Source organism: Notolepis coatsorum, assembly GCF_963971535.1.
Source record: "Notolepis coatsorum genome assembly, chromosome: 16".
NCBI lineage: Eukaryota > Metazoa > Chordata > Actinopteri > Aulopiformes > Paralepididae > Notolepis > Notolepis coatsorum.
In genome coordinates this window covers 94,064,746-94,084,289 of record NC_140180.1, presented here as the reverse complement: position 1 = coordinate 94,084,289, position 19,544 = coordinate 94,064,746, and the positions used below count along the sequence as shown (strand labels likewise).

The following is a 19,544-nucleotide window of genomic DNA, read 5'->3' as shown; positions in this document are numbered from 1 at the left end:
TGTAGTTGTAGTTGCTCAGCCCTCTAGTTGTAGTTGCTCAGCGCTCTAGTTGTAGTTGCTCAGCCCTCTAGTTGTAGTTGCTCAGCGCTCTAGTTGTAGTTGCTCAGCCCTCTAGTTGTAGTTGCTCAGCGCTCTAGTTGTAGTTGCTCAGCCCTCTAGTTGTAGTTGCTCAGCGCTCTAGTTGTAGTTGCTCAGCCCTCTAGTTGTAGTTGCTCAGCGCTCTAGTTGTAGTTGCTCAGCCCTCTAGTTGTAGTTGCTCAGCGCTCTAGTTGTAGTTGCTCAGCCCTCTAGTTGTAGTTGCTCAGCGCTCTAGTTGTAGTTGCTCAGCCCTCTAGTTGTAGTTGCTCAGCGCTCTAGTTGTAGTTGCTCACCCTGTAGTTGTAGTTGCTCAGCCCTCTAGTTGTAGTTGCTCAGCCCTCTAGTTGTAGTTGCTCAGCGCTCTAGTTGTAGTTGCTCAGCGCTCTAGTTGTAGTTGCTCAGCGCTCTAGTTGTAGTTGCTCAGCGCTCTAGTTGTAGTTGCTCAGCCCTCTAGTTGTAGTTGCTCAGCCCTCTAGTTGTAGTTGCTCAGCCCTCTAGTTGTAGTTGCTCAGCGTTGTAGTTGCTCAGCGCTCTAGTTGTAGTTGCTCACCTCTCTAGTTGTAGTTGCTCAGCCCTCTAGTTGTAGTTGCTCAGCGCTCTAGTTGTAGTTGCTCAGCCCTCTAGTTGTAGTTGCTCAGCGCTCTAGTTGTAGTTGCTCAGCCCTCTAGTTGTAGTTGCTCAGCGCTCTAGTTGTAGTTGCTCAGCGCTCTAGTTGTAGTTGCTCAGCCCTCTAGTTGTAGTTGCTCAGCGCTCTAGTTGTAGTTGCTCAGCCCTCTAGTTGTAGTTGCTCAGCCCTCTAGTTGTAGTTGCTCAGCCCTGTAGTTGTAGTTGCTCAGCCCTATAGTTGTAGTTGCTCAGCGCTCTAGTTGTAGTTGCTCAGCCCTGTAGTTGTAGTTGCTCAGCCCTCTAGTTGTAGTTGCTCAGCGCTCTAGTTGTAGTTGCTCAGCGCTCTAGTTGTAGTTGCTCAGCGCTCTAGTTGTAGTTGCTCAGCCCTGTAGTTGTAGTTGCTCAGCCCTCTAGTTGTAGTTGCTCAGCGCTCTAGTTGTAGTTGCTCAGCCCTCTAGTTGTAGTTGCTCAGCGCTCTAGTTGTAGTTGCTCAGCCCTGTAGTTGTAGTTGCTCAGCGCTCTAGTTGTAGTTGCTCAGCCCTCTAGTTGCTCAGCGCTCTAGTTGTAGTTGCTCAGCGCTCTAGTTGTAGTTGCTCAGCGCTCTAGTTGTAGTTGCTCAGCGCTCTAGTTGTAGTTGCTCAGCCCTCTAGTTGTAGTTGCTCAGCGCTCTAGTTGCTCAGCGCTCTAGTTGTAGTTGCTCAGCGCTCTAGTTGTAGTTGCTCAGCACTCTAGTTGTAGTTGCTCAGCGCTCTAGTTGTAGTTGCTCAGCGCTCTAGTTGTAGTTGCTCAGCGCTCTAGTTGTAGTTGCTCAGCCCTCTAGTTGTAGTTGCTCAGCGCTCTAGTTGCTCAGCGCTCTAGTTGTAGTTGCTCAGCGCTCTAGTTGTAGTTGCTCAGCCCTCTAGTTGTAGTTGCTCAGCGCTCTAGTTGTAGTTGCTCAGCCCTCTAGTTGTAGTTGCTCACCCTGTAGTTGTAGTTGCTCAGCCCTCTAGTTGTAGTTGCTCAGCGCTCTAGTTGTAGTTGCTCAGCCCTCTAGTTGTAGTTGCTCAGCCCTCTAGTTGTAGTTGCTCAGCCCTCTAGTTGTAGTTGCTCAGCCCTCTAGTTGTAGTTGCTCAGCGCTCTAGTTGTAGTTGCTCAGCCCTCTAGTTGTAGTTGCTCAGCCCTCTAGTTGTAGTTGCTCAGCCCTCTAGTTGTAGTTGCTCAGCCCTCTAGTTGTAGTTGCTCAGCCCTCTAGTTGTAGTTGCTCAGCGCTCTAGTTGTAGTTGCTCAGCGCTCTAGTTGTAGTTGCTCAGCGCTCTAGTTGTAGTTGCTCAGCCCTCTAGTTGTAGTTGCTCAGCCCTCTAGTTGTAGTTGCTCAGCGCTCTAGTTGTAGTTGCTCAGCCCTCTAGTTGTAGTTGCTCAGCGCTCTAGTTGTAGTTGCTCAGCCCTGTAGTTGTAGTTGCTCAGCGCTCTAGTTGTAGTTGCTCGTGGTCACTACTATTTTTGGACCGTCTTAGACATTAAGAGTCTTAAATTGGGTGTAGTTCCCCTTTAAGGCTACAAGTCTTCCTGAGTAACTGCTTCATCTCCACAAGTGTACTAGAACACAGACCGGTGTGTTAATAGTAGAATTCTGTGTTACGGCATTAACAGACCAGGGTCGAAGCGCCTTACACCCGACTGGAACAAAGTGGTTGGACCGACCAACCGACATTGCAATTTTTTTAGAGCCCTGTATTCTTGCTAGCATTCTTGTGTCTCTCTTCATAAAGTCTTTTTTCCCCAGGGTCATGAATATTCACATCAGCTTTTGTGACTGTATGAGTAGCAGGTCAGGAGATACATTTGGCCTGATTGTGGCTAGAGGAAATGTCCTCTATGGGGTCTTGAATGTTCACAGCAAAATGGTGTGTGTGTGTGTGTGTGTGTGTGTGTGTGTGTGTGTGTGTGTGTGTGTGTGTGTGTGTGTGTGTGTGTGTGTGTTACCTGGAGGGTGGGACCACCATCAGTTCCAGGAAGAACAGATCGGGATAGAATGATTGCTGTGACTCCGCCCCTCTCTGTGGCCCCTCCTCCAGCCCAGAGAACAGACACTTCAGGAAGAAACCTGGAGAGGGGAAACCCATTTCCTAAAATATTCTTGTCAAAAACATTCAAAGTGATTTTGTAAACTATGGGTACTATAGCTTTCACCACTCTTAGGCCTTTCACCACTCTTAGGCCTTTCACCACTCTTAGGCCTTTCACCACTCTTAGGCCTTTCACCACTCTTAGGCCTTTCACCACTCTTAGGCCTTTCACCACTCTTAGGCCTTTCACCACTCTTAGGCCTTTCACCACTCTTAGGCCTTTCACCACTCTTAGGCCTTTCACCACTCTTAGGCCTTTCACCACTCTTAGGCCTTTCACCACTCTTAGGCCTTTCACCACTCTTAGGCCTTTCACCACTCTTAGGCCTTTCACCACTCTTAGGCCTTTCACCACTCTTAGGCCTTTCACCACTCTTAGGCCTTTCACCACTCTTAGGCCTTTCACCACTCTTAGGCCTTTCACCACTCTTAGGCCTTTCACCACTCTTAGGCCTTTCACCACTCTTAGGCCTTTCACCACTCTTAGGCCTTTCACCACTCTTAGGCCTTTCACCACTCTTAGGCCTTTCACCACTCTTAGGCCTTTCACCACTCTTAGGCCTTTCACCACTCTTAGGCCTTTCACCACTCTTAGGCCTTTCACCACTCTTAGGCCTTTCACCACTCTTAGGCCTTTCACCACTCTTAGGCCTTTCACCACTCTTAGGCCTTTCACCACTCTTAGGCCTTTCACCACTCTTAGGCCTTTCACCACTCTTAGGCCTTTCACACCGGCCGGGCTCCGTGCCGGAGACGGTTCCCGAACATAATCTCGTACCGGCCGGCGCGTTCACACTGCGAGTAATTGGTTTGGAACATGAAAGATCGGTGCTCAGTGTTTTCTTAGAGGGCCGAACTAAAGCCTCCGTCATGTTCCCAACCAATTATTCCCGGTGTGAACGTGCCGGCCGGTTCGAGATTACGTTCGGGAACCGGTGTGAAAGGCCTATGTGTGTCCTCAACTGAATTAAACTCAATGCATGACAATGCAGCACAAAAAACTAAAAAACTAAATGAAGGTCCCTTTGGGTGGGTGGGTTTTTTAAAGGGATAGTTTGGATTTTTTTAACATTAGGTTTTATGAAATACTTGTCATTAGTGTAGTGGATTCAAATCTATTAGCGGACTTACGGAGTCCTGTGGTCAGAGTTCTGTCTGGGTTCTGAGCAAACCGGGAAGCTTTAGACAGACTGCAAACGGCAGAAACGGGGTCACGAAAGCAAAGAGTTTGAATTCACAATCACACCACAACATACAGGCAAAGGGTTAACTGTGAAACAGCCGACAGGCCGTGTTACCTGTGAAACGGCTCCAGAGTGTAGTAGCAATACACCGGCTTTTTTCAAGGAAAGAAATAGTGCCATGCGATATCAGAACTCATAGAGCTGGAGGACGATGATGCTGTGTTAGTAATAGACCTGTTCGCTGTCCACGTCAGGCTCAGTGTGCGTGCGCATCAAGGGGGCAAAAGGAACGTGATCCTGGTCAGAACAACGGGGCAGACTACAATATATTAGCATTTGTTAGCCATGCTAGCGATCTAAAACAATCACTCCATGCCAAAGCTAGGTATGTAAAAGGTGACAGACTCACACGCACAGCCCTGCTGCTGATTTGGCTAAGTGACATCCAGTCGTTTTCGTTTGAAACTACTTCTAGTCAGGGGAGTGTCATGCTTTCTCCATAGAGCCCTGTCATACTTTTTTAGCGCAGCAGCTCACGCAGGTATAGGGGCAACTTAGTCACGTGACTCAGTTGATATTGCTGATTGGCTCGAACACGGTATGTGTGTATACAGCGAACAGGTCTTTAGGTAACTCTTTTGCCTGCATGTTGTGGATGAAAACGTTTTGGTTTCAAGACCCTGTTTGCTTTTGTTTCGCTTGGATACCCGGTCAGAACTCCGACCAAGGGACTCTGCCAGTAAGATAATAGCTCTGCATCCACTACACTACTGGCAAGTATTTAATACAACCTAATATATACTAGGGGTGTAAAGGTACACGTATCCGTACTGAACCGAACCGTTTCAGTGTGTACCGTACCGTACCGAACGGCTGTAGTGTGTACCGAACGAATACAACGGTATGTTAACCGCCCACCGGGGGCTGTTTTTTTTCACAATCTAATATAATTATTATTATTATTTCTTTTCTTTACAAGTCGATTATTAATTTCAATATAGAATATTCGTTGACAGCCCTACAAGTACAATTAGTTACTGCACACTACATCACCCCTGAGTGGAACATGGAAAGCCAAACTTTCCCCCCACTGTACCGAAAACCCGTACCGAACCTTGACTTCAAAACCGAGGTACGTACCGAACCGTGGTTTTTGTGTACCGTTACACCCCTAATATATACGAATGTGTACTTTTACTTTAGATACTTAAGTACATTCAATAGCAAATACGTCTCTACTTTTACTTATGTCAAATTTGAATGGAGGACTTTTACTCTTACCAGAGTACTCATTTATCTGAGTATTTCTACTTTTCCTTAAGTAAAGGAACTGTGTACTTCTTCCACCACCGACCAATACCACAACAAAATGTTGAAAATGTCCAAAACTATCCCTGTATGCATGTCTATATATATATATATGCATGCTGTTCTTTTTGTTTTCTGTTTTTGGAAAAATACATTTACAAATAATAAACCTCAATGTTGTCTATAAAGGATGCAAACAGGTGCCACCGAGGTGAGCTGCGAGGCCAAGCTCTAGTGAACCCAAGCTGTACGGCTGGGCGATGTGGTCAAAATAACAATATGCAACTTGTTTTTTAAGGTGTTTGACAGTATTTGTCTTTTTCCGGTGTAAATGAAATCATAGATATCATAGATATCACAACAGTATGGCAAAAATGCATACCTTTGCATGGATCTGTGACGGCATATGTTAATATACCACGTTTGTTTTAACTCATCTATGTCAACCATCTATAACCAGTCAGTCAGTCAGCATACCTTCCTTCTGCCACAGCGCGTTGATGTGGTCTCTGGTTATAGAGGGAGTCAGATAACCTCTCTTCCCAGCCATTATGTCCCCTACAAGAACAACAACAACAACAATTACGACTTTACAATTGTGTGTGTGTGGGGGGAGGGGGGGGATTACATGAAAGAAAATTGTTGTCTTGTTCAGTACAGTCAGACAGTGTCATTTCACATGTACACTACAGTGAGGCAGTGTACTTTCACATGTACACTACAGTGAGACAGTGTCATTTCACATGTACACTACAGTGAGGCAGTGTACTTTCACATGTACACTACAGTGAGACAGTGTCATTTCACATGTACACTACAGTGAGGCAGTGTACTTTCACATGTACACTACAGTGAGACAGTGTCATTTCACATGTACACTACAGTGAGGCAGTGTACTTTCACATGTACACTACAGTGAGACAGTGTCATTTCACATGTACACTACAGTGAGGCAGTGTACTTTCACATGCACACTACAGTCAGTCATTTCACATGCACACTACAGTCAGTCATTTCACATGTACACTACAGTGAGACAGTGTAATTTCACATGCACACTACAGTCAGTTTGTCATTTCACATGTACACTACAGTCAGTTTGTCATTTCACATGTACACTACAGTCAGTTTGTCATTTCACATGTACACTACAGTCAGTTTGTAATTACACATGTGACAGGGTTAAGTGCATTTTGTATAACATGCCTTCCACGTCGTCTTCGGGCGTCAGAGTGCGAGCGGGCGTGGTGACGATCAGCTTACTGTTGTGCTCCCGACGCACCACGGACTTCCCATTCCTACACACACACACACACACACACACACACACACACACACACACACACACACACACACACACACACACACACACACACACACACACACACACACACACACACACACACACACACACACACACACACACACACACACACAGACACAGACACAGACACACACACACAGACACACACACACAGACACACACAGACACAGACACACACACACACACACACACACACACACACACACACATACACACACACACATACACACAGACACACACACACACACACAGACACACACACACACACGCCACAATTAATATGTTCTTAATTTATTTATCCACAAGCAGCAATACTACTACGTGGAGAACATGCTGGTGCTTACATTGGCAGGTACGTCTCGTGTCCCCTGTTCTGTCTTGGATGTGTATAAGTGCAGCCGTTTGCCGTATTCATGCCTTAAAGTGGAGATGAAGCAGTGAACAATGTGATCCTAGTTTGTTTGTTGTGTACCTTGTGTAAGACAGGGTTCTATAATCAAATGTGAAATCTATCTTATTTGTCTGAAAAATCAAATATAATATCCCTGTTTTCAACATGGGCGCCGCCATTTTGTTGCTGACGTCATGGCTGACGTCATGGGGCTGGTTTGGTGTATACACTGCTGGTTAGCTGCCTATAGTGAATGGGTCAGTCAGTAAATAAAATGTTGCCTACAAAACAACAGGACCGCGGTGGTTCTGTTTGTATTGCTCCTGGCTGTTCAAACTAATTTTACCGTGTGAAAGAGAGGAAAGTTGGTTAATTTCCACAAACTACCAGTGAAAAAAACAGTGTTGTTGGCACGTTGGCTCAGGCTGGCTGCACTCAGGCGGCGCGACCAGCCTGTTGGACAGGGAAGGAGGATCTGCAGCGAACACTTCATTGCCTCGGATTATGTTGTTGGGGTGGAATGTTTGTCCAGAAGACCACTAATCAGCTGAAGCCGGACGCGGTTCCCTCAGTCTTCGACAGACAGACCGGCCCAGGCAGTTCAGCGTCGCGGAGCATTCAGCCTGCTGGCTACCAGATCCACTTCAACCAGCGTCGCGGAGCATTCAGCCTGCTGGCTACCAGATCCACTTCAACCAGCGTCGCGGAGCATTCAGCCTGCTGGCTACCTAGATCCACTTCAACCAGCGTCGCGGAGCATTCAGCCTGCTGGCTACCTAGATCCACTTCAACCAGCGTCGTGGAGCATTCAGCCTGCTGGCTACACAGCTCCACTTCAACCAGCCGAGCGTCGGGAGCTCCAGCAGCTTGTCGATGTGCTAATAGCCTGGAGCCAGCTACCGTTAGCTTGCCGAGGCTATTAGCACACCGACAAGCTGCTGGAGCTAGCTACCGTTAGCTTGCAGAGGCTATTAGCACACCGACAAGCTGTGTAGCCAGCTACCGTTAGCTTGCCGAGGCTATTAGCACACCGACAAGCTGTGTAGCCAGCTACCGTTAGCTTGCCGAGGCTATTAGCACACCGACAAGCTGTGTAGCCAGCAGGCTGAATGCTCCGCGACGCTGGTTGAAGTGGAGCTAGGTAGCCAGCAGGCTGAATGCTCCGCGACGCTGAACTGCCTGGGCCGGTCTGTCTGTCGAAGACCGAGGGAACCGCGTCCGGCTTCAGCTGATTAGTGGTCTTCTGGACAAACATCCCACCCCCAACAACATAATCCGAGGCAATGAAGTGTTCTCTGCAGATCCTCCTTCCCTGTCCAACACGCTGGTCGCGCCGCCTGAGTGCAGCCAGCCTGAGCCAACGTGCCAACAACACTGTTTTTTTCACTGGTAGTTTGTGGAAATTAACCAACTTTCCTCTCTCTCACATGGTAAAATTAGTTTGAACAGCCAGGAGCAATACAAACAGAACCACCACGGTCCCGTTGTTTTGTAGGCAACATTTTATTTACTGACTGACCCATTCACTATAGGCAGCTAACCAGCAGTGTATACACCAAACCAGCCTCATGACGTCAGCAACAAAATGGCCGCGCCCATAATGATAAATGCTTCAAAAATGCACATAACAAATCGTTTTTTCTTAGAAACTGCTTATTTTTATAACGTGATTTTTTCTGTGGCTTATCTAAATACTAATGTGATGCTATGAATATGTATTTATCGCTATGCTTCATCTCCACTTTAAATTGCCCCTTGTGGGACTAATAAAGTTTTTTTTTTATTGAATTGAATTGAATTAGGCTGACGCATAAATGCAGGGAAATATGCGCTAATAATCATTGTCCCAAAATATATGTCTGGTCCTAGCTACAGTAATCCTGACGGGACCAGGACCTACCCTAGCTAGGACCTGAGATATGACCCTATCTAGGACCAGACAGATATGACCCTAGCTAGGACCAGACAGATATGACCCTAGCTAGGACCAGACAGGTATTACCCTAGCTAGGACCAGACAGGTATGACCCTAGCTAGGACCAGACAGGTATTACCCTATCTAGGACCAGACAGGTATTACCCTATCTAGGACCAGACAGGTATGACCCTAGCTAGGACCAGACAGGTATGACCCTAGCTAGGACCAGACAGGTATGACCCTAGCTAGGACCAGACAGGTATGACCCTAGCTAGGACCAGACAGGTATGACCCTAGCTAGGACCAGACAGATATGACCCTAGCTAGGACCAGACAGGTATGACCCTAGCTAGGACCAGACAGGTATGACCCTAGCTAGGACCAGACAGGTATGACCCTAGCTAGGACCAGACAGGTATGACCCTAGCTAGGACCAGACAGGTATGACCCTAGCTAGGACCAGACAGATATGACCCTAGCTAGGACCAGACAGGTATGACCCTAGCTAGGACCAGACAGGTATGACCCTAGCTAGGACCAGACAGGTATGACCCTAGCTAGGACCAGACAGGTATGACCCTAGCTAGGACCAGACAGGTATGACCCTAGCTAGGACCAGACAGGTATGACCCTAGCTAGGACCAGACAGGTATGACCCTAGCTAGGACCAGACAGGTATGACCCTAGCTAGGACCAGACAGGTATGACCCTAGCTAGGACCAGACAGGTATGACCCTAGCTAGGACCAGACAGGTATGACCCTAGCTAGGACCAGACAGATATGACCCTAGCTAGGACCAGGCAGGTATTACCCTAGCTAGGACCAGACAGGTATTACCCTAGCTAGGACCAGACAGGTATGACCCTAGCTAGGACCAGACAGATATGACCCTAGCTAGGACCAGACAGGTATGACCCTAGCTAGGACCAGACAGATATGACCCTAGCTAGGACCAGACAGGTATGACCCTATCTAGGACCAGGCAGGTATTACCCTAGCTAGGACCAGGCAGATATGACCCTAGCTAGGACCAGGCAGATATGACCCTAGCTAGGACCAGACAGATATGAGCCTAGCTAGGACCAGACAGATATGACCCTAGCTAGGACCAGACAGGTATTACCCTAGCTAGGACCAGACAGGTATGACCCTAGCTAGGACCAGACAGGTATTACCCTAGCTAGGACCAGACAGATATGACCCTAGCTAGGACCAGACAGGTATTACCCTAGCTAGAACCAGACAGGTATTACCCTAGCTAGGACCAGACCAATATGACCCTGCTTAGGACCATACCTAGAACGGTATTTCCCTAGCTAGGGTCATATCTGTGTGGCTGCTTTACCTGCAGTTGGGACACTTCTTGGACGTCATGTTGATTCTCCAAAAGCTGTTGACCAGACAGTTCTTCTTATCATACAGGTGCTTTATCTGTACGTGCATACACATACACACACACACACACATACACACACACACACACACACACACACACACACACACACACACACACTTAGTAGAATCACACTCTTGACAATGTCACCAAAAACAATGTGCACTGTATACTGTGTGTGTGTGAATATACTAACTGGTTTGTTGTGGTGTATGTCTCCAGGCTTGGTGGCGATAATTTTCTGGGTGAACTCTCGAAGAACAGCTTGGATTTCTGTGCCACTGGCCTTGGCATTCGCCTCCAGGAACTAAAACACACACACACAACACACACACACTAGGACATTAAAAAGACCATATGGTAGGGGTGTAACAGTATACATATTCGTACCAAACCGTTCCGGTACCTTCGGTTCAGTACGCATTGTGTATGGAACAAATGTAACGTTACTTTAACCACTAACGGAACGCACATGCAGAACTTTTTTGCGTGTGGAACTTTATTAAAAACTCCCAAGTCCCCCCCCCCTCCCAAAATATTACTTGTGCAAAAGGCCGGATGTGGCAGTTTTTTTCCCTGTAATTTAGCCTCATAGTATGGCGAACGCAAACGACAAGCCAGAGCTAAAAGACCTACCTAACCCCACGAGTTGATAAAAATCTGAAGTATTTACAAACGGAGCTAGCTGACGAAATTGTATCAGAAATATTTCAGAATCCTCCACTGTCGTGTCACCTCTAGAGCCTTCTTTCTCTCCTTCACGTGAAGTTAAAACGAAGTGAAAGTGAAACCTGAAAATAGCTTGTAAAAGTTATAAACGTTCAGTTTATAATGTTGTCCGATTTACATGCTTGATAACACGTTTAGCACCATTGGCCGGGCTACTGAATCAGTAAAGGAAAGAGGGATAATAGCAAGAACAGAATGGTGCAGGGAATGTGGTGTGGGTGTGTGTAGTAATAATAATAATAAAATACGATATCATAATCACAGACTACCGCAGCAAGACTACCCGGTTTAGTACCCATTCTGATCATGTGGTATCTAACTCACCTGGTTCAGAACCTGTTCTGATCATCTGGTATCTACAGTAACTCACCTGGTTTAGAACCTGTTCTGATCATCTGATATCTAACTCACCTGGTTTAGAACCTGTTCTGATCATCTGGTCTAACTCACCTGGTCTAGAACCTGTTCTGATCATCTGGTATCTAACTCACCTGGTTCAGAACCCATCTGGTATCTAACTCACCTGGTTCAGAACCCATCTGGTATCTAACTCACCTGGTTTAGAACCCGTTCTGATCATCTGGTATCTAACTCACCTGGTTCAGAACCCATCTGGTATCTAACTCACCTGGTTCAGAACCCATCTGGTATCTAACTCACCTGGTTCAGAACCCATCTGGTATCTAACCCACCTGGTCTAGAACCTGTTCTGATCATCTGGTATCTAACTCACCTGGTTTAGAACCCGTTCTGATCATCTGGTATCTAACTCACCTGGTTTAGAACCCATCTGGTATCTAACTCACCTGGTCTAGAACCTGTTCTGATCATCTGGTATCTAACTCACCTGGTTCAGAACCCATCTGGTATCTAACTCACCTGGTTTAGAACCCATCTGGTATCTAACTCACCTGGTTTAGAACCCATCTGGTATCTAACTCACCTGGTTTAGAACCCGTTCTGATCATCTGGTATCTAACTCACCTGGTTCAGAACCCATCTGGTATCTAACTCACCTGGTTCAGAACCCATCTGGTATCTAACTCACCTGGTTCAGAACCCATCTGGTATCTAACTCACCTGGTTCAGAACCCATCTGGTATCTAACTCACCTGGTTTAGAACCCATCTGGTATCTAACTCACCTGGTTCAGAACCAATCTGGTATCTAACTCACCTGGTTCAGAACCCATCTGGTATCTAACTCACCTGGTTCAGAACCCATCTGGTATCTAACTCACCTGGTTCAGAACCCATCTGGTATCTAACTCACCTGGTTCAGAACCCATCTGGTATCTAACTCACCTGGTTCAGAACCCATCTGGTATCTAACTCACCTGGTTCAGAACCCATCTGGTATCTAACTCACCTGGTTCAGAACCTGTCTGGTATCTAACTCACCTGGTTCAGAACCCATCTGGTATCTAACTCACCTGGTTCAGAACCCATCTGGTATCTAACTCACCTGGTTCAGAACCCATCTGGTATCTAACTCACCTGGTTTAGAACCCGTTCTGATCATCTGGTATCTAACTCACCTGGTTCAGAACCCATCTGGTATCTAATTCACCTGGTTCAGAACCCATCTGGTATCTAACTCACCTGGTTCAGAACCCATCTGGTATCCAACTCACCTGGTTTAGAACCCATCTGGTATCTAACTCACCTGGTTCAGAACCAATCTGGTATCTAACTCACCTGGTTCAGAACCCATCTGGTATCTAACTCACCTGGTTCAGAACCCATCTGGTATCTAACCCACCTGGTTCAGAACCCATCTGGTATCTAACTCACCTGGTTCAGAACCCATCTGGTATCTAACTCACCTGGTTCAGAACCCATCTGGTATCTAACTCACCTGGTTCAGAACCCATCTGGTATCTAACTCACCTGGTTCAGAACCCATCTGGTATCTAACTCACCTGGTTCAGAACCCATCTGGTATCTAACTCACCTGGTTCAGAACCCATCTGGTATCTAACTCACCTGGTACCTGGTTCAGAACCCATCTGGTATCTAACTCACCTGGTTCAGAACCTGTCTGGTATCTAACTCACCTGGTTCAGAACCCATCTGGTATCTAACTCACCTGGTTCAGAACCCATCTGGTATCTAACTCACCTGGTTAAGAACCCATCTGGTATCTAACTCACCTGGTTCAGAACCCATCTGGTATCTAACTCACCTGGTTCAGAACCCATCTGGTATCTAACTCACCTGGTTCAGAACCCATCTGGTATCTAACTCACCTGGTTCAGAACCCATCTGGTATCTAACTCACCTGGTTTAGAACCCGTTCTGATCATCTGGTATCTAACTCACCTGGTTTAGAACCCATCTGGTATCTAACTCACCTGGTTCAGAACCCATCTGGTATCTAACTCACCTGGTTCAGAACCTGTCTGGTATCTAACTCACCTGGTTCAGAACCCATCTGGTATCTAACTCACCTGGTTCAGAACCCATCTGGTATCTAACTCACCTGGTTCAGAACCCATCTGGTATCTAACTCACCTGGTTCAGAACCCATCTGGTATCTAACTCACCTGGTTTAGAACCCGTTCTGATCATCTGGTATCTAACTCACCTGGTTTAGAACCCATCTGGTATCTAACTCACCTGGTTCAGAACCCATCTGGTATCTAACTCACCTGGTTTAGAACCCGTTCTGATCATCTGGTATCTAACTCACCTGGTTCAGAACCCATCTGGTATCTAACTCACCTGGTTCAGAACCTGTCTGGTATCTAACTCACCTGGTTCAGAACCCATCTGGTATCTAACTCACCTGGTCTAGAACCTGTTCTGATCATCTGGTATCTAACTCACCTGGTTCAGAACCCATCCGGTATCTAACTCACCTGGTTCAGAACCCATCTGGTATCTAACTCACCTGGTTCAGAACCTGTCTGGTATCTAACTCACCTGGTTCAGAACCCATCTGGTATCTAACTCACCTGGTTCAGAACCCATCTGGTATCTAACTCACCTGGTTCAGAACCCATCTGGTATCTAATTCACCTGGTTCAGAACCCATCTGGTATCTAACCCACCTGGTTCAGAACCCATCTGGTATCTAACTCACCTGGTTCAGAACCCATCTGGTATCTAACTCACCTGGTTCAGAACCCATCTGGTATCTAACTCACCTGGTTCAGAACCCATCTGGTATCTAACTCACCTGGTTCAGAACCTGTCTGGTATCTAACTCACCTGGTTCAGAACCCATCTGGTATCTAACTCACCTGGTTTAGAACCCGTTCTGATCATCTGGTATCTAACTCACCTGGTTCAGAACCCATCTGGTATCTAACTCACCTGGTTCAGAACCCATCTGGTATCTAACTCACCTGGTTCAGAACCCATCTGGTATCTAACTCACCTGGTTCAGAACCCATCTGGTATCTAACTCACCTGGTTCAGAACCCATCTGGTATCTAACTCACCTGGTTCAGAACCCATCTGGTATCTAAATCACCTGGTTCAGAACCCATCTGGTATCTAACTCACCTGGTTCAGAACCCATCTGGTATCTAACTCACCTGGTTTAGAACCCGTTCAGAACCCATCTGGTATCTAACTCACCTGGTTCAGAACCCATCTGGTATCTAACCCACCTGGTTCAGAACCTGTCTGGTATCTAACTCACCTGGTTCAGAACCCATCTGGTATCTAACTCACCTGGTTCAGAACCCATCTGGTATCTAACTCACCTGGTTCAGAACCCATCTGGTATCTAACTCACCTGGTTCAGAACCCATCTGGTATCTAACTCACCTGGTTCAGAACCCATCTGGTATCTAACTCACCTGGTTCAGAACCCATCTGGTATCTAACCCACCTGGTTCAGAACCCATCTGGTATCTAACTCACCTGGTTCAGAACACATCTGGTATCTAACTCACCTGGTTCAGAACCCATCTGGTATCTAACTCACCTGGTTCAGAACCCATCTGGTATCTAACTCACCTGGTTCAGAACCCATCTGGTATCTAACTCACCTGGTTCAGAACCCGTCTGGTATCTAACTCACCTGGTTCAGAACCCATCTGGTATCTAACTCACCTGGTTCAGAACCCATCTGGTATCTAACTCACCTGGTTCAGAACCCATCTGGTATCTAACTCACCTGGTTCAGAACCCATCTGGTATCTAACTCACCTGGTTTAGAACCCGTTCTGATCATCTGGTATCTAACTCACCTGGTTCAGAACCCATCTGGTATCTAACTCACCTGGTTCAGAACCCATCTGGTATCTAACTCACCTGGTTCAGAACCCATCTGGTATCTAACCCACCTGGTTCAGAACCCATCTGGTATCTAACTCACCTGGTTCAGAACCCATCTGGTATCTAACCCACCTGGTTCAGAACCCATCTGGTATCTAACCCACCTGGTTCAGAACCCATCTGGTATCTAACCCACCTGGTTCAGAACCCATCTGGTATCCAACCCACCTGGTTCAGAACCCATCTGGTATCTAACCCACCTGGTTCAGAACCCATCTGGTATCTAACTCACCTGGTTCAGAACCCATCTGGTATCTAACCCACCTGGTTCAGAACCCATCTGGTATCTAACCCACCTGGTTCAGAACCCATCTGGTATCTAACCCACCTGGTTCAGAACCTGCTCCGTCTCGTAGACCTCCTGCAGAGCTCCGTGTTCCAGCAGCTCCAGCTGGTTGAGCAGCAGGTGGAGGGCAGCTCGGGGACACGTCAACATGTGACACATCAGACAGGACCCACGCACCAGCAGGAAGAGTTTCTGAGGGAGGAGAGGACATGTGACACACCAGACATGACGCACCAGCAGGAAGAGTTTCTGAGGGGAGGAGAGGACATGTGACACACCAGACATGACGCACCAGCAGGAAGAGTTTCTGAGGGGAGGAGAGGACGTGTGACACACCAGACAGGACGCACCAGCAGAAAGAGTTTCTGAGGGGAGGAGAGGACATGTGACACACCAGACAGGACGCACGCACCAGCAGAAAGAGTTTCTGAGGGGAGGAGAGGACAATATGTGACACACCAGACATGACGCACCAGCAGAAAGAGTTTCTGAGGGGAGGAGAGGACAATATGTGACACACCAGACATGACGCACCAGCAGAAAGAGTTTCTGAGGGGAGGAGAGGACAATATGTGACACACCAGACATGACGCACCAGCAGAAAGAGTTTCTGAGGGAGGAGAGGACAACATGTGACACACCAGACATTAAGGCTGAGCCTGAATGTTCGAACGTTCGTTCGTTACGTTAACATTCAAATTCTAACATTCAAATTTTATAAAAAAAGAAATACAAAAATAAAATAAAATTATATTTCTTTTATGCGTCTATTCATTCTGTTTAAACCAATGGGTTTTTTCTTCACAGTTGCAGATAAAGATTAGGCTACACTAATATTATAAAAAAATATGCTATATTCATTAAAGAAAGTTGATTTAATAAAAAAATACTAATTTAATCAGATTAATCCCTTTATTCAAATTGAGGATTTAGTTTGAGGATATGTATTAAAAAAAGAAAAGAAAATAAATTATATATATTTTTTTTTTATTTATTAAAAACTAAGGTTCGAACGTTCGTTCGAAAAACCCTGACGAAGTTTGAATCCCAAAAACAGGCTTCGGGGACATGACGCTGCTGATGGGAGGAGAGGACGGTTCACATTCCAAAACACCACAGTTGAAAATGCCACTGTCCCCCAGGAGAGGAGAGGAAAGGAGAGGATGGGCGAGGAGAGAGGATGGGAGAGGAAATGAGAAGAGGAGAGAGGAGAGGAAAGGAGTTGAGAGGAGATGATGGGATGGGAGAGGATAGGGAAGGAGAGGATAGACGAGAAGAGGGGAGAGGAAAGGAAAGGAGGAGAGGAGAGAGGAGGGGGAGTGGGAGAGAGGAAAGGAAAGGAGTTGAGAGGAGATGATGGGATGGGATGGGGGAGGATAGGGGAGGAGAGAGGATGGGAGATGAGAGTATAGGAGAGGAGAGGAGAGGGTGGATGAAGATGGGATGAGAAGAAAGGAGAGGAGAGGAGAGAATAGGACATGTGTATGTGTGTCTCAGTACTTACATCGAAGAACAGAGGGTTGAAGACAGGAAGAGGCAGCTCTACGTGCCCCATGTGTCCTGGACAGGTGTTGAAATCCTGATGGCAGGTAGAACACACCTGGACGTAGACAGTTAAACATGTTAACACGTAATTTAATATAGCAGGAAATTAACAATACACGGTATGATGAACACACATTAACACGTGCTTTAATATAGCAGGAAATATCAATACAGTATGATAAACACAATAACACATGCTTTAATATAGCAGGAAATATCAATACAGTATGATACATACATTAACACATGCTTTTCTTTTTTTTTTAATCTTTTTCCCCCTCCTTTTTTCCTCCGATTTTCTCCCATCCCAATGTTAGTCGTTATGCCAATTCCCAATCCCCTTCCTGGTCGCTGCGCACTTACCCCCCACAGTCGGTCTGGGAGAGGAGAGGCTATCACGTGCTTCCTCCGACACACGTCTAGCCAATCAACCGCTTCTTTTCACCTGGCAGCGCGGATTCTCACTGAGAGGGCGTAGCGTGTGGAAGGATCACACTATCCCACTTAGATCCTATCCGCGCTTAGCAGGCGCCCCGACCGAACTGTAGGAGTCGCTGTTTACAACGACCCGGACCCACCCCGCCAGCTTCTCCCACCCTCTAATACTGCCAATTGTATTAGTGTGAACGGCCAGCCAAGCTGGTGACAACCCCGGAGCTGTGAGCTGGATTCGAATCCTATCGTCTCCGGGGTTGGTGACGAACGCAATCTCCGCTACGCCACCTGACCGCCCTCATTAACACATGCTTTAATATAGCAGGAAATATCAACACAGTATGATAAACACATTAAAACATGCTTTAATATAGCAGGAAACTAACAATACAGTATGATACATAAAATACTGTATACTTCCCCACCCTATCCAGAATATCTTGGACTACGATTGTATGTGTGTATTGTGTAAATCCTTCATGCGTCACTTACCTCCTTATTGTCTGGTGGTCCCAGGGCCAGGTCATAGAGACCGTTAGGAGCAACATTACCAACACTGTCCAAGAACCTGAAGTTAGTGATGGTCTTCACACTCAGCTTCCTGGGAGTGGGGGGGGGGGGGGGGGGAGAAGGTATTTTATCAATACAAGTTCCTACTAGGGACAGAGAGAAAGTAGGCATTTTATTAATAAATAAAATATTGGCCGATTACTGAGCCAATGTTCTCCCTTCCTCTGTGTGTGTGTGTGTTTGTCTGTGCTTCAATACACCAAGCTAACTTGGCACAGTATTTAATGAGAGAGTAGCGGATTTGCGGGACAGAATCTCCACTCCATCACCTTGTTGTCACCTTGTGGTAGATGAGCAGGCTGTACAATGTAAGTGAACAAGTGCACTGCAGAGACAGAGTGCAAATTAAGTAAAAAAGAAAAATAAAACCATAGTTTTCAGTGTGTCAAGGATTTAAAATTTAATAATTTTTTTTTTATATCCACTTTTTCTCCCATTTTTTCTATATTTTCTCCCATCCCAATTTCGTATCATCCAATTAAACCCTCCCCTGTCACGAACGTTGTTTCTTGCCTCCCACAAGCCGGCTGCAATGTGGACTAAGTCATACATAGCACAAGTCCCCTCCGGTACTTGAGGTAACAGCAGTCGCATCTTTTCACCTGTGCAGCTCGATCTCTCAGTGGCGAGGAGTAACGCGTGGGAGGCTCATGCTGCCCCCGACACTTCCTGATTCTACTGCGCAGGCACACCAACCGACCTGTAGGAGTCGCTGTCCACAACGCCCGATCCCCACCCATCAGTTTCCCACCCCCTAATATGGCCAATGTGTATTAGTATGAACGACCAGCTAAACTGAAAGCAATGTGGAGCGCTGGGCTCGAACAGGCGAGCCCAGCGTCTCCGCATTCGTGGCGAGCGCCTTGCCCACTACGCCACGTAGCCGCTTAAAATTGAATAATTAAAGTAAAATAATCTAATTAGAATGAACAAAATACAATATACAACATGACATAGATTTGTTTAAAACCAGGGGTGCAGTGCTGGGCATACGCGCTCAAACGACGTTTGGGCTTCGTCACTGAGGCAGAATTGCGCGCATCCTAGTGTGTGTGTGTGTGTGTGTGTGTGTGTGTGTGTGTGTGTGTGTGTGTGTGTGTGTGGTGTGTGGTGTGTGGTGTGTGGTGTGTGGTGTGTGTGTGTGTGTGTGTGTGTGTGTGTGTGTGTGCGGAGTGTGTGTGTGTGTGTGCGTGTGTGTGGAGTGTTGGGCGTGTGTGATGTGACAAAAGACCGCCCGTCTCGTCCCCAGCTCCGACTCATGAAAGAGGAGAGATACATGTATGCGCGGGAGCGCGCGTGCACGTGGCGTTTGGCCTTGGCCCAAATTACGACTGCACCACTGTTTAAAACAACCATAATAAAAAGGTGATGGGAGAGCAGAT

At 46.8% G+C, this 19,544-nt stretch overlaps 1 protein-coding gene across 1 annotated transcript in view; it reads right to left on the bottom strand.

Annotated features, from left to right (window-relative positions):
- The window catches only part of polr1a (RNA polymerase I subunit A), a 91,925-nt gene that overhangs the window by 69,676 nt on the left and 2,705 nt on the right, over nt 1-19,544 (bottom strand). The window contains exons 2-9 of the mRNA XM_084331745.1: nt 18,085-18,193; nt 17,117-17,212; nt 15,655-15,804; nt 10,505-10,615; nt 10,261-10,346; nt 6,488-6,579; nt 5,759-5,839; nt 2,647-2,767 (exon numbers count right to left, since the gene is read on the bottom strand). Coding sequence (XP_084187871.1) covers nt 2,647-2,767; nt 5,759-5,839; nt 6,488-6,579; nt 10,261-10,346; nt 10,505-10,615; nt 15,655-15,804; nt 17,117-17,212; nt 18,085-18,193 — 846 coding nt within the window. The remainder of the gene's footprint in view (nt 1-2,646; nt 2,768-5,758; nt 5,840-6,487; nt 6,580-10,260; nt 10,347-10,504; nt 10,616-15,654; nt 15,805-17,116; nt 17,213-18,084; nt 18,194-19,544) is intronic.